Source organism: Rhamphochromis sp. 'chilingali', assembly GCF_963969265.1.
Source record: "Rhamphochromis sp. 'chilingali' genome assembly, chromosome: 5".
NCBI lineage: Eukaryota > Metazoa > Chordata > Actinopteri > Cichliformes > Cichlidae > Rhamphochromis > Rhamphochromis sp. 'chilingali'.
Window position 1 is genome coordinate 42,513,142 of NC_137932.1, and position 13,227 is coordinate 42,526,368.

Here is a 13,227-nt window from a genome sequence, read left to right on the forward strand (position 1 = left end):
ACCTGTGAAGATCTGAGTGTTTATATGTGTGGCTGGCAGGCAGACAAACCTGTGAGACCCAACCCTTTCCACTAAAGGATTAAATGATCACTGATCAGCAACAAGGTAGCTCTGCAGACAGCCTGCAGACTTACAGGACTAAGAGGCTTAAAGAGGTGGAGGAAATATCACAGGCCTTTGGCATCTGGTCCTGCTGCTAGACTCAATCGTGTTGTTGTTGTTTCGGTTTTACACCTTTTGGCAAAAGAGTCTGGGTGAGCATGGGTCAGAGGAACCTTCAGCTTTAGGAAAAGCTGCTGGACTCTCAATAAGCGGAGTTGGCCGTCCGACTGCGGTCTGGGGTGTGGGGCCTCCCTGCTGCTGCGGAGTCGGGGCGGTCTGCTTCTCCCCACTGCAGGGAAAAGGGTAACACCACCTGGGTCTGGGTGCAGTTCCCCCCTCCAGGGGCAAGGGTACCTAGACCCGGTTCGTAGAGTACGCTTGGAGAGTGTGATCGTGTGTACAGCGTCTCTTTATGTCTGTCTCCACGTTGGTTGAGTGTGGAGTGAGTGCATATGAGAGCATGAGGGTGGGAATGGATGTTTGTATCTGTGTGTGCCTGTATGTCTGTGTCTATATGTCAGGTTGGGTGTCAGGCGCCACCTCTCTGGGGACATCTCAGGCCCTCCAAGGTTTGGAGGCCTATCTCCCCCCACCACCACTCCCCCTGCCAGTGGCGGACTCCCTCAGACATCGGTGCGTTGATGGTTCTTTGTGTCCGGGGGTGGGCGTCCAGGTACACACCGGCTCACTCCTTGGTGGCTGCTTGTCGGGGCCTGGAGCCTGGGGCTCGCTCGGGCCACTTTGGAGGTGGGGTCACTCAGGCACAGCTGGCTGCCGGCGGAGCTCACGGGCGCGTCACTGCAACTCCCCCTGGCTTCTGCTCCGCGGCTGCTGAGTGAGCCCTCATCTGGGACTCTCCTCAGCTCTTTCTGGGACAGTGGCGCAGCTGCCCCTCTGTTGGTCTTCCTTGGTCTCTTGTGTTCTGGGGGCCTCTGGATGTCTGGAGTTTTGATCTCCTCCATACCTGCTTCATGCCCTGGAGGACGGGGCTGTGGCCCCCCCACACCCTCTAGCAGATCATTACATGAAGGAACCTTTTAAAAACAAGCGCGTCCATGCTCACAGGTGTACACACGGGTGATCACACCCACAAACTACACCCTTTTGGCTCCTACCTCAAAGCACACTGTGTTCTGTTGATCTTATGTGCTGCACAATAATGTTTAACATTTAGTATTTACTGTCATATTCACATATATCATTGTGATGTTGTTTATTATGTTGCTCTATTTTTTCTGCTTGTTTTCTCTTTTTTCTTTCTCAACAGGTGATCCAGGTGATTGATTTATGTATGTTTTGTCTGCTTATTTAGTTGGTTTTTGTTTTTTGCCCTTTATCCCCGTCCCTCTTCTCCGCTGTTTTTTTCCCTCCTCTTCATTTCTCCCTTTTCTTTTCCTCATTCAAGTCTGTGAAAATTGAAAAGTGAAAATTAAAAAAATAAATAAAATAAACAATAAAAGGTGAATCAAATGGACCATTACGGCAAGGCTGGGATGGTAAATTTGGTAAAGTAAATCCGTTGGGCATCTTTCTTTGCCTTTAGACAACAATTCTGATGCAAAAGAGCCAAACGGGACAGGCCAAAAAAAAAAAAGAAAAAAAAAAACTTGCTTCTTGGTGACTTTTTCTGTTTTGATGTTCTACCATTTTTGTTGTGAAGCAGTTCGTGATATTTATCTTGAAACATGCTATATAATAAAAATTTGACTGTACTTTAGTTAATACACAAGAACAAGCACAGTGAGTATTACATTAATTCAGAGACAAAATGTTAACAATACAAAGATGTTAACAGCGTACTTCCCGCTGTAACGGCCATAAAGGACATTTTATAGATAGACAGACATTTTGCTTTAAGTGAGAAACAGCAATAAGAATCTAAAGGCACCGACTGAACAAAGCTCAGTTTTTATTGCAGTGCAGAACTGGTGAAGAAGAGTATGTTCTTCACATGCACTATGTTAGACATGAAAAGCAGAGGGCAGTAGAGGCACATTAACTCTAACCAGTTGAAAGCAAGAAGGTTTATTATTAACTGCTCCTGTTTCATTCAAGTGAAGACGCACAAACGTCATGCTTGTTGTCCATTTGCTGGCGGAAGAGTTTGTTTGCCAGTTCCTTCTGTTCTGGTGTGGTCAGATACTTGTTGAGCAGCTCTTTATAGTGCTGTTCTGGGTGGCCGCACATGTTGGACATCTTCCAGGTGAAGTATGCGCTGCAGCAGTTCTCGTTGAGCTGATTGGCTAGCCACAGCCACAGCCTGGAGCAGGGAAGCAGAGCCACGGCGAATCTGATTCTCCATGATGTCTTTGTAATCAGACAAGTACTTTTTCATGGCAGGGGTTGGTTAATGATTGACACACTGTGTGGATGTGACAAGTAGATTTAATTATTGACACAGGTTAAATATAAATTGTAGCAATGACTTCAAAACAGTAACATTCCAGTTAAATAGAGAAATGTTAAAGGAGGTTGCTGAAGGTTTCTTACATTGAGGTTAAATTCCTTTAACGTGCTTTCAGCATACGTCTTGTAGCTTTCACACCTATCCTCCATGAAATCGTGGAGGTCCTCGGGGACCTCGACTTTGTTTCTCATCTCATCCAACATGTCTGTGACCACCACCAGATAGTTGATGTCTTGGATTATGAATTTGACATAGTTGTCTGCCTGCAGGTCTCCAAGCTGCATGTGCTGTAGACACGGTGTATGCAGCGTGTGCTCAGCAATGTCCTGGTTACTGACCCACAGGTATTCATAGACATCAATGTTATTAACTGTGGGGGAGAATTTTAAACAGAATTAACCGAAATTCACATTTGCAACTACGTTACAACACATTTATAACCGAAACAGCCACTTCATGTTTTGACAGTTATTTTCTTTTTGTCTGTTTTGAGGGTTTTTGCAGTTTTTCAGTGAGCAGATTGAAATATAAAGACATTTCTTACCTGATTCCATCTCAACGTATCACTCGGACGCTGCAGCACAGTCACACAGCAGGAAGCTTCTTCAAAGGTTAAGAATGTCAGACTGATACTGGATTCACAGTTTTGGTGAGTGGGTGTTTCCTAAACTGTGGTGTAATTTAATACATTTTCACTTCATGTTCTAACACCTTAGATGAGTCTTCTTTTCTTTTCAAGGTTCAAGGTTCAGGTTCAAGGTTCTTTATTTGTCACATGCATAGTTATACAAGTATAACACACAGTGAAATGTAGCCTGACACGCTCCTCGACATGTGCAAAAATGGGGGGGGGGGGGGGGGGGGGGGGGGGGGGTGTATATATATATATATATATATATATACACATATAGTATATACACTGGGTGAATGTGCAGTAGTAGCAGCAAGCAGGTGAATTCTGTACATTAATATGAATAGACATCTGACTATTTTACAGGATAGACAATATAAACATATTTAAAATTAAAGGAATTGAAATGTACATTGTGCCTTGGTTTAGTGTCTGGAAGAGAGTCCTGTCTCAGTCAATTATAGATGATGTGAGAGGGCGGGTGTGTGTGTTTAGGGCCCGGATGGCTTGGGGATAGAAGCTCCTCTTGAGTCTCTCTGTCCTTGCCCGGATGATGCGGAACCTTCTACCAGATTGCAGAAGTTGGAACAGTTTGTTGCCAGGATGGGACGGGTCCTTCAGTATCTGCGCTGCTCTAGTCCGGCATCTCCTGGTGTAGGTGTCCTGAAGCGGGGGGAGAGCAATCCTGCAGCAGCGTTCTGCTGTACGGATCACTCTCTGGAGAGCTTTTTGGTCCTTCACACAGCTGTTCCCAAACCACGATGTCATGTTCTGTGTGAGGATGCTCTCCACAGCGCCTGTATAGAAAATCCTGAGGATCTTTTATTTCACAATGTAGTTACACAAGAGAAGGGAAAAAGTCACACTGGTTAGACCTGTTTCAGTTGTTTAGCTCCCATCCTGTCAGCATCAGCACTCTTTTACCAAAGCGTTAAGCCGAAGTTTTCGAAAAGTGTGACTTTTGTCAGAAAGCTTGACGGGTTGGCTAAGGCTATGTCCACACTAGCCCGGATAGATTTGAAAATGGCGGTTTCGTCTGAAAACGCTCTGGGTCCACACTAGCAAAGACGCAGGAGGTGAAAGGGATGGCTTCGCAGTATACTGCAAAACAAGCTCAAACCACCCACCTATCTGATATGCAATATCCTCTTAGTACAATAAACTTAAGAGGATATTGCACCTCATACCAACTGTCAACGTGCAGGTGTTTGTGCTCATACGCTGTGTTTGGTTTTCATCAAATGCGGTGTTTTTGCATTATAGCCAAACATCACTTTGGTCTTCTGTAACAAGGAAATTGTTCCAGAAATCTTGTGTTTGTTCAGATGCAACTTTGCCAACCTAAGCGATGCTGCCATGTTCTATATAGAGAAACCTGTGGAGTTTGAGATGCAGCTCTTCCATGTTTTGCAGTTTCTCTGAGCATTGCACGGCCTGAGCTATGGCTGAATTTACATCTACTCCTGGCGATGTGTTAACACACACCTGAATGCTCCAGACCAGCAAACTGGCAAAACTTTTGCTTTCATGGAGGCGTTCATGCTCGCTGATGATCAGTTATCGAATGTATTTGATTAGCAGCATCGTGCTGCTATTTGCTCTCTACTTCCCATGGAAGCAGTAAGGGTGCACTGAAGGTTTTACAGGCCAGTCACCTGATTTCCTCTTTAACCTTTGTCTACTCATGTCCTTCAAAAAGTTTACAATTTCTAAGCCAGTTTTTTTGTTCTGTGCAGCTGCGTTGCTTTTGTCATGTATTATGCATTTAACCTCTTTGTTTTCGAATCTGCTATCAGCAAACCGTATGGTGGTGATATCCTGGGTATGCCAAACCTGGTTCATAGCACAGGCCCTAGGCTAAGTTCAGACTACAGTCTGAGTGAAACAACAAACACAAAGCCGTAAATGGATGTATCAGATAGTAATCAGTTTATTTCCAACTAATACACACACAAAAAATCACCTTGCAAAACATATTAATGACATCAAGACAAGATGGCAAAAACAATCATAAATACAAACCTGATCCAGATCTCAATATGAACACATGAAGAAAGAAAAAGCAGCTAAAAGGCTCCAGTGTGTTTGTGTGGGCATTTCTGAGAATACAGCAGGAATGTAAAAACAGAAGAGAAACTGAAGAGCTTTGACAAACTAACAGAAAATATCTGGGATTCACCTTTGGCTCACAGCTCTAGGCTAGGAGAGCAGGACAACTCTGATTCCATTTCTGAGTCCTCTAAGCTAAACGCTTTAGCTTGTTACTGAGTAGACGAATAGTAAATAAAACTATAAACATGGACGTGTTCGGCTTGCATCATCAGTAACATCCCCGCACGCTGATACTGCACCTCTGTCGTCTTCTTGACATCCAAATGTTTGAGTTGGTCTCCCAGTTTGTATGAAAACCTGAATCTCTCTACAGCAGTGCTTCTCATAGCGCAACAACAACAAAGATCACCAATAAAAAATAATGTGGGGGCCACCACCTCAGCCTCCTCCTCATAGCCTCCTATGGTATAAAGTTTTAAATCACAGGTGATTTTCAGAAAAGCCGACCAAGCCTTGTTCTCGAGTTATTGTATTTGCAAACAACAGCTCACCAGCCTTTTATGGGTGAGGGTTAAAAAGGATAGGAGATGAATTAAAAAAGGTCAGCGAGCAGCATCAGAAAACACTTTTTTCCTAAAATAAAGTTGTTTTTCATGGTCATTCATCGTTTGAGAATCACAACTTTAAAGTCTCTCTCTGCATAGACTTTGTTTGTTACATGCAAAGTCTGTGTAAAGATGCAGATTGGCAGAAGTAAGATTGGACAAAGCGAAAATGTGAATGCGTATCCACAAAACTTCTGTGAAAAATTCACTTCACACTATGTTGAAAAAGCTAATCAGCTGATCATCATCAGTGACATCACTTTCCTGATGTCACAGACAATAAGAAATGGAGGACAAGCATTTGTATTCGCAATTTACAGATAGGTGGAGCGGCAAGAATCGACTTCACTCGGAGTTTGGAGAAGAAACGTCCAGGATGTAGCGCGTTTCATAAACGTAAGAACCACTCCTGTCTCTAATAAATAAAAACTGACGTTTAGGCCTGAAACTATGTAGAAACAAATGACCTAAAACTGGGAGGATGCTAGATGTTAGGAACAATATCAGTGAGATGGAATCCTGAGAAGTCAGGTATTACATACTACCTTATGAGGTATGACCAAAAAGGCCTGAGAACGAGTCTATAAAATAAAAACAACCCGACCATATTTAATATGAAACAATCTCTTGGTCAATGTCATCATCTCAGACACATCCAGGTAGTGTTTAGCAGAGCAGCTATTTTTAGATGTCTTGCTGGAAGCCCTGTTCTGACCCCTTTTTCCACATTAACAGACCACCAGATTTGCACTTTTCAGCTTCCCACAAATTAAAAACAGTTCTGGCTTATGTCGACACAGTGAAGGAGACAGAGGAAGCTTAGTACAACAGGACCTAGCAGGGCTTTCATGAAGCAATCTAAAAATAGCTGCTGCCTTGAAAACGGTCTAGAAGTGCCCAAGAAGATGACCTTACATGTAAATCAGTGACGGCTTTTTATTTTTAGGGGCTCATTCCTGGAACTTTTTGGTTACCCCACATATATGTGAATGCAGCGCTAGCCCTATGTAGCAGTCGCCCCCTTCAACCTGCAGTTTCTAATGCGAGATTCAATCACTGTAACGGAAAGGTTTATAAAAATAAGTTAAAAACATTTTAAGCCCCTTTGTTTAGCATCTCCAAGCAGCCTACAAATATCATAAATGGTTTGTTATAGACTATAAAGTAGCTGTAAGGAAATTTGAAGTGTCCTTATATTACAGCTCCAGATGTGCAGCAGCAGCAGTCTCACTGCAGCCACTTACAGATATTAGTTATTAAACACATAAATGAACTCATCCGTCCTTCAGGGGCAAAAGTCTGATTTTAGAGTAATTTCCTGTTTAAAACTGCAAATAGAAACGCCACATGTTCCCGCCTCTCACAACTGATTGCTTCATTAAAGTGAACTCTTAGTGTAGTTTGGCATCGCTGGGTGTCTGTCACCACTTGATGAAGACGAGAGCAGCGAGTGCGGCGTAGCCGATGATGAGGAAAAGCACTTTGAGCAGCCGGTCCTGTTTCTCCTCCAGCTCCCGGGTGAGGATTTCAAAGAAGGTAACAAACAGGAAGGTTCCGGCAGCGAGTCCCTGCAGCACCACGGACACTATGCTGCCCGCCAGCGTCTGGGCCGACTCTATGCCCATTCCCACCACCATGCCCAGCGGAATCATCATGCTGACTGTCACACCCAGCTTGGTGGCGTCCTTCATGCCGAGAGATGCCTTAGCTACGCTCACCCCAAGGGCGATGGCTGCCAGTGTCTCATGCACAGCCACGCCCAGAAAGAGGCTGCCCAGCTTGGCCCCGTCCTCCTGCAGGCCGAGCGCCAGGCCCTCGAATGCGGAGTGTGCGGACAGAGCGAGGACCAAGCTGACCAGCCGCAGAGGACCCGCCCCCGCCAGCTCGGCCGGGTTGAAGTGTCCGTGGTGGTGGCCGTGGGAGCGGTGACCGCCGTTGCTCGGTGAGCCCCGTGCTGAGGAGATAAAAGGGGTATCATACTCAGAGTCGCTGCCGGCCTCGGAGCCGCCGGCGTTGAAAGTCTCGAGGTCGATGAAGGATGGCTTCTCCTTCCTGAAGGTGAGGACAGCCTGCTCTATAAAGACGGTGAGGAAGAAGCCGAGCATCATCATTGTTTCAGCCAGAGGATAATCGCTGCTGATCTTCAGCTGCTGGAACACATCGACCACCTGAAGGCGCAAAACGAAAACCACAACAATAAGCAGATAAAACTTCATCGTTATCTTAGTATTCTGAAACAGGACATCCTGAGGGAGCAGTTGCTATGAAATACCAACGACAACACAAACCATCAGAGCAAAGTCTTTGCTCTGGTGAGAACATAAGTTACAAAATGAACTTTGTGTTTTGTTTAATCAGACTAAGACTTGAAAGTAGAGACTGAGCCCATGAACTCATCTGGAAAGTTTGGCTTCACTTTTAAGAATGCAAAGTATGTGCAAGGTGAGAGGATGTGTGTTTACCTTATCTCTGACAGTAGGAAGCAGAGCATTGAAGCATGTTGCGAGGAACACGCCCCCTCCAAATGAATTGCACAGAGACAATGGCCTCCTGTATCTCTGTGCTCTATCACAGTCAACGAGCAGGAGACGTACTGGGACCAGCACACCAGCCAGCATAAGGCCGAACAAGCCCAGCAGGCCAAGCAGCTTGGCCACCAGGATCTGCATCCTGATGCTTCAGAGACACTAGAGCGAACGGAGCGGTGAACACAAAGTCATCTCCTGTCTGCTGCTTCTGATGGGCTTTACTGGAGCTGCTGGGACATCTCTGCTGGTTTTAGTGGAGGAGACACAGGCAGATGTTGGTCTAAACACAAGAAATAAACACATGTTGCACTGGTCTGTGCTGGAAGAATGCATCTAAAGATTATGACCGACAAATATCCCCCATATATATTTCACATCTTTCTTATACCTTAATTGGGGTGTTCATCTTTCTTTCTTTAGTTCAATGAGTCAGTTTAGTATCAGGACATTCATGTAACATTAAGTCAGCTAAACAGAGACGAATTAAACATGTTACTAACAGCAAACTATTATAAAATAACTTCTCATCTTTAGGTTTGGATTTTCTTTCAATTAAAAAGCAATACAGAAGTTTGACATTTTATAGAGGAAGGTCAGAGGTCAAAGCCAGAGCCCCTGAGCAAGATGAAGTTACAGGTTAACCGGTGTTGAATTCAGTAAATGTTCTCATTTCCATCATTATTTTCCATGGCACCTGGTTTCATTCTGACCAGCTTTTAGCCAGAGACTTCCTGTTTCAATCATCAGAGATGAGCTCTGCAGTTGTTCTTTGTACCGCTCCCTTACAAAGAAACCATGAAATAAACAAAATGTCAGCAGGTCCAATCTTGTCATTATTAGTACAACATTAAATCCACCATTTCAAATCATTTTAAATAAGTTATGCATCATTTATAGAACAATGCTAATTTTTCTGTTTAGGTGTTCAGACAAAGTCAGCCACGTGTTCTAGCGGAGTACATTCATTAGAATGATTAGAATTTAAATAAATGCTCCTGTTCACGTGTATTAATACTACTTTACTATTATATTGTTATGACATGAGGTTCAGTTAGATTTGCACAAAAACAGAAAAGTCCTTCAAAGACCTGCTTTTTAATTTCACAGCTTAAATACATTCAGCCGTATTTTTCACTTTTATTTGAGTAAATAAGTTGAATCTGTATTTCATCTTCTACCAGTTTAAAAAAAAATACAAGTATCTGTACTTCTAAATGAGTGAAGAATGTATGTAATTATACCATATGGGGAACATATAAAAATATAGAGTTTATGCATTACCACCACCTGGAAGTCGATATTTTTGCATATTAATATAATTTTAACTCTTATATCAAATCTTATATTAACTTTCGAACACTTTATGTACACCCCAACTTACACTACCATTAAACTAATCAGAAGTATAGTACAGTGAAAATAAAACTGAAATTTAATTTACTTGAGAGTTTCTTTGTAATGGAGCAACACAAAAAACAGCTGCAGAGGTCATCTCTTATGTACTGAACAGGGAACAGGAAGTCTCTGGCTAAAATCTGGTTGGATGAATCCAGGTGCAGATGTATCACAGCTTAATCTGGTTGGTTTGTTAGAGTCTGCATTGTTCTTTTGTGAGACAATGCCAACAGTTAAATGCCTTTTTGGTGCCTTTGGAGTTTATTTCCTGGTTTGTCATTATTTCCTCCTAAAACATCAGGTGTATGATACACCCGTTTTATCCTCACCAGTTAATCTGGATCACCGGCGCTGTGCCAAAAACGTGACTGTCTGTCACAAAAGTATTGCTGACATTTCTATACGTTTTCTATGTTTAATGCTGTATTATTACTTATTTTGGTAAACAGGCTGACATCAACAGGATTTACAAAGGGGTTATATGTATAACAAAGAAATAACCTGTTTTGAAAGACTGTAATATTGTACCTACTTTGTATTCTACATTAATTTTAATTCAGCCCTATTTGGGTTCCTAAACTCCTTCCATAGAACTGCTTTGTTACATTTGTCGCCATTCCTGCTGCACTCTTGGCCACATGTTTTACTTTTTAATCTCAATCTCAATGAGAATTATCACCTGAGTTGTCGCCTTAACACCAAATAGCAAATATGAAACAGTGGCTTTGCAGGTCACCTAAAGCAGGGGTGGCAAACTCAAATACACAGTGGGCCAAAATTCAAAACTGGAACAAAGTCGCGGGCTAATGTTAATATTTATTGAAATATATTTATTCCTCCAGATATAAGAATGAATCTTTTCTTATGGACTCAAACACATTTTGCTAAAAAACTGAATATGGAACAAGCAAAGCAAAGCTTAATACTAAACAAAATATATATTAGCTGTATAATACCAGTAGGCCAGCTCTGATAGTAATTTGGTATGGCTTCGCGGGCCAAATGTAATTAGGCTTTGGGCCAAATTTGGCCCGCGGGCCAGAGTTTGACACCTATGACCTAAAGCAACACCTGAGTTTAGACACCACTCGTGCTATTAATACATTAACTATGATCAAATATCGAATTTACAAACTTAAATATAGCGTTTCGGAAAAACTGTTACTGAGGGAAAAATGATCTGAATGTTAGGTCATTTGTATTGTCATATGTAATCAGAAGGTGGATTTTCATTAGTTTGTGGCAGCCATTAAAACGCGTTGTTGTCGCCTTTGACACAGTTACTACCTTTAGTCAGAACACAAACACCGCGAGCTCTCCCATTGTGGAGATTACCCCATTCACCGGTTTTCTGTCCCACTGGTTTTATCCGTTTTTTATTTGTTATATTAATATATAATATGATGCGGGAGAAAAACATGTCAAACCACCAAGCGGAAATACATGCTACTTCCGGTGGGTAATTTCATAATAAGACAACTGGGTCCTCCTTTACGTCTGACAGTCTAATCAATTTGTATTTATTATTGTAATTCAGCGTCACAACTTGTAATCACGTCTTTGGTCCCATTTCATCAAGTGTGTAATACAAAGATGAAAGTTTACACAAGGCAAATAACCGCACTGTTTCCGTGCGAAAACTGTCTAACAGCGGCTAACTTGACGCTAGCATTAGCTTTCTGTCATTTGTTCATGGGGGGCTAAAGAGGCTAACAAACCGGTGTGGCGCTCAGGTAGGGAAAGCAGTTGTTTTCCTTTGCTGTTCACGCTTAACAGCGGCTTTAGCTCCGAAACAACAAGATAAACCGCAAATATCACTCAAACACCGTGTTTACCTGTTAGAACATCCGCTCTCATCTACTGCAGGTGCACAATAATACTTCCGCGTTTACATCACGCAACGCAACCCCCCCGGGCGTGATGACGTAGTCCACAAACAGGGTGACGTGCAGCGTCCTGGCGTGACAAAGGATGGAGACGCACGACCCCTGAAAGGACCAGCCGAAGGAAAATTGTTTTAACGGATTTTTAAGTATGATTTTTTTTTTCCTGTCCATACATTTTTTTAAACATATTCCGTTATATGAAAAATATTCAAATTTGATATACGTGTAATTTCTTTAAGGTTTTCAAAAGTGCTAAATATTGTGTCGACCATGTTGTTATTGTTTTCGATTGGTGTGAAATTAGGTTAAGAGTAGTTATTGAATAAACTGGACTTCCTCTTTTTTCTTTTTATTCCTTTGAGTCATGAGAAATGGCCAAACTCTGCCATTCCTACTTCGGGTTTCCTTCTCACTATAATTTCTCCCCTCATAAATGTGTATGTTTTCCTGTAAATATATATTTCTTTCAATATTTTTTTAAGTCAACCCATCTTACATTTGACACTTAATTAATTAAATCATCTAGTCCAGTGTTTTACTGGACTCAGTAGACTTCTACTTTTGGAACCAGCGTTTTCTGTTTTTTCTGGCTCTTGATTTGTCTTCTTGTGACTTTTTTTATTCATCCATCCATCCATCTTCATCCGCTTTGTCCGGGGCCGGGTCGCGGGGGCAGCAGCCTAAGCAAAGAGTCCCAGACCTCCCTCTCCCCAGCCACCTCCTCCAGCTTATCCGGGGGAATACCAAGGCGTTCCCAGGCCAGCCGAGAGATGTAATCTCTCCAGCGTGTCCTGGGTCTGCCCCGGGGCCTCCTCCCGGTGGGACATGCCTGGAACACCTCACCCAGGAGGCGCCCAGGGGGCATCCTTGTCAGATGCCCGAACCACCTCAGCTGGCTCCTTTCGATGTGGAGCAGCAGCTGCTCTACTCTGAGCCCCTCCCGGATGGCCGAACTTCTCACCCTATCTGTAAGGGAGAGGCCAGCCACCCTTCGGAGGAAGCTCATTTCTGCCGCTTGTATCCGCGATCTCGTTCTTTCGGTCACTACCCACAGCTCGTGGCCATAGGTGAGGGTAGGGACGTAGATCGACCGGTAAATTGAGAGCTTCGCTTTTACACTCAGCTCCCTCTTCACCACGACGGACCGGCGCAGCGTCTGCATTACTGCAGCTGCAGCCCCAATCCGTCTGTCGATCTCCGGCTCCCTTCTCCCATCACTCACGAACAAGACCCCGAGATACTTGAACTCCTCCACTTGGGGCAGTAACTCATCTAGGGCTGCCACAAACGATTATTTTGATAGTCGACTAGTCACCGATTATTTCTGTGATTAGTCGACTAATCAGATCATCATCCATTGGATGTAAAACGTACAGCTTATTGCACCAGCAGCATCTGCTCTTATATAACTATCATTAGCTTACAGCTTTAAGTGTTTAAGGTCTGTGCTAACTAAAAATAAAGACAAGATGATAGTTTATTACATTTTAATGAAATTTGCAGATTGTTTCGGTGAAGTTTAATAAACTCCTTGCTTTCTAAAATATAACAGGACACCGGAGTAAATTCTCCAGCATCTCACACTTCTGATGATCAGCTGTCTGCTTGACAGCTGTGTAAA

At 43.1% G+C, this 13,227-nt stretch overlaps 1 protein-coding gene across 3 annotated transcripts; it reads right to left on the bottom strand.

Moving 5' to 3' along the window:
- Positions 1–5,059: 5,059 nt before the first annotated feature.
- LOC308397705 (zinc transporter ZIP3-like) lies at positions 5,060–11,706 on the bottom strand. 3 transcript variants are annotated; one of them, XM_080883778.1, is made up of 3 exons: positions 11,556–11,706; positions 8,260–8,566; positions 5,060–7,965 (listed from the first exon to the last, which is right to left on the bottom strand). In XM_080883778.1, exons 2-3 carry the CDS (start codon positions 8,464–8,466, stop codon positions 7,219–7,221), a joined length of 954 nt encoding a protein of 317 aa, XP_080739904.1. In that variant the 5' UTR covers positions 8,467–8,566; positions 11,556–11,706; the 3' UTR covers positions 5,060–7,218. The 3 variants fall into 3 exon arrangements, with proteins under 3 accessions (XP_080739904.1, XP_080739903.1, XP_080739902.1); XM_080883777.1 differs by having other exon boundaries at positions 8,260–8,569; XM_080883776.1 differs by having other exon boundaries at positions 8,260–8,605; positions 11,556–11,638.
- Between the last annotated feature and the right edge of the window lie 1,521 nt (positions 11,707–13,227).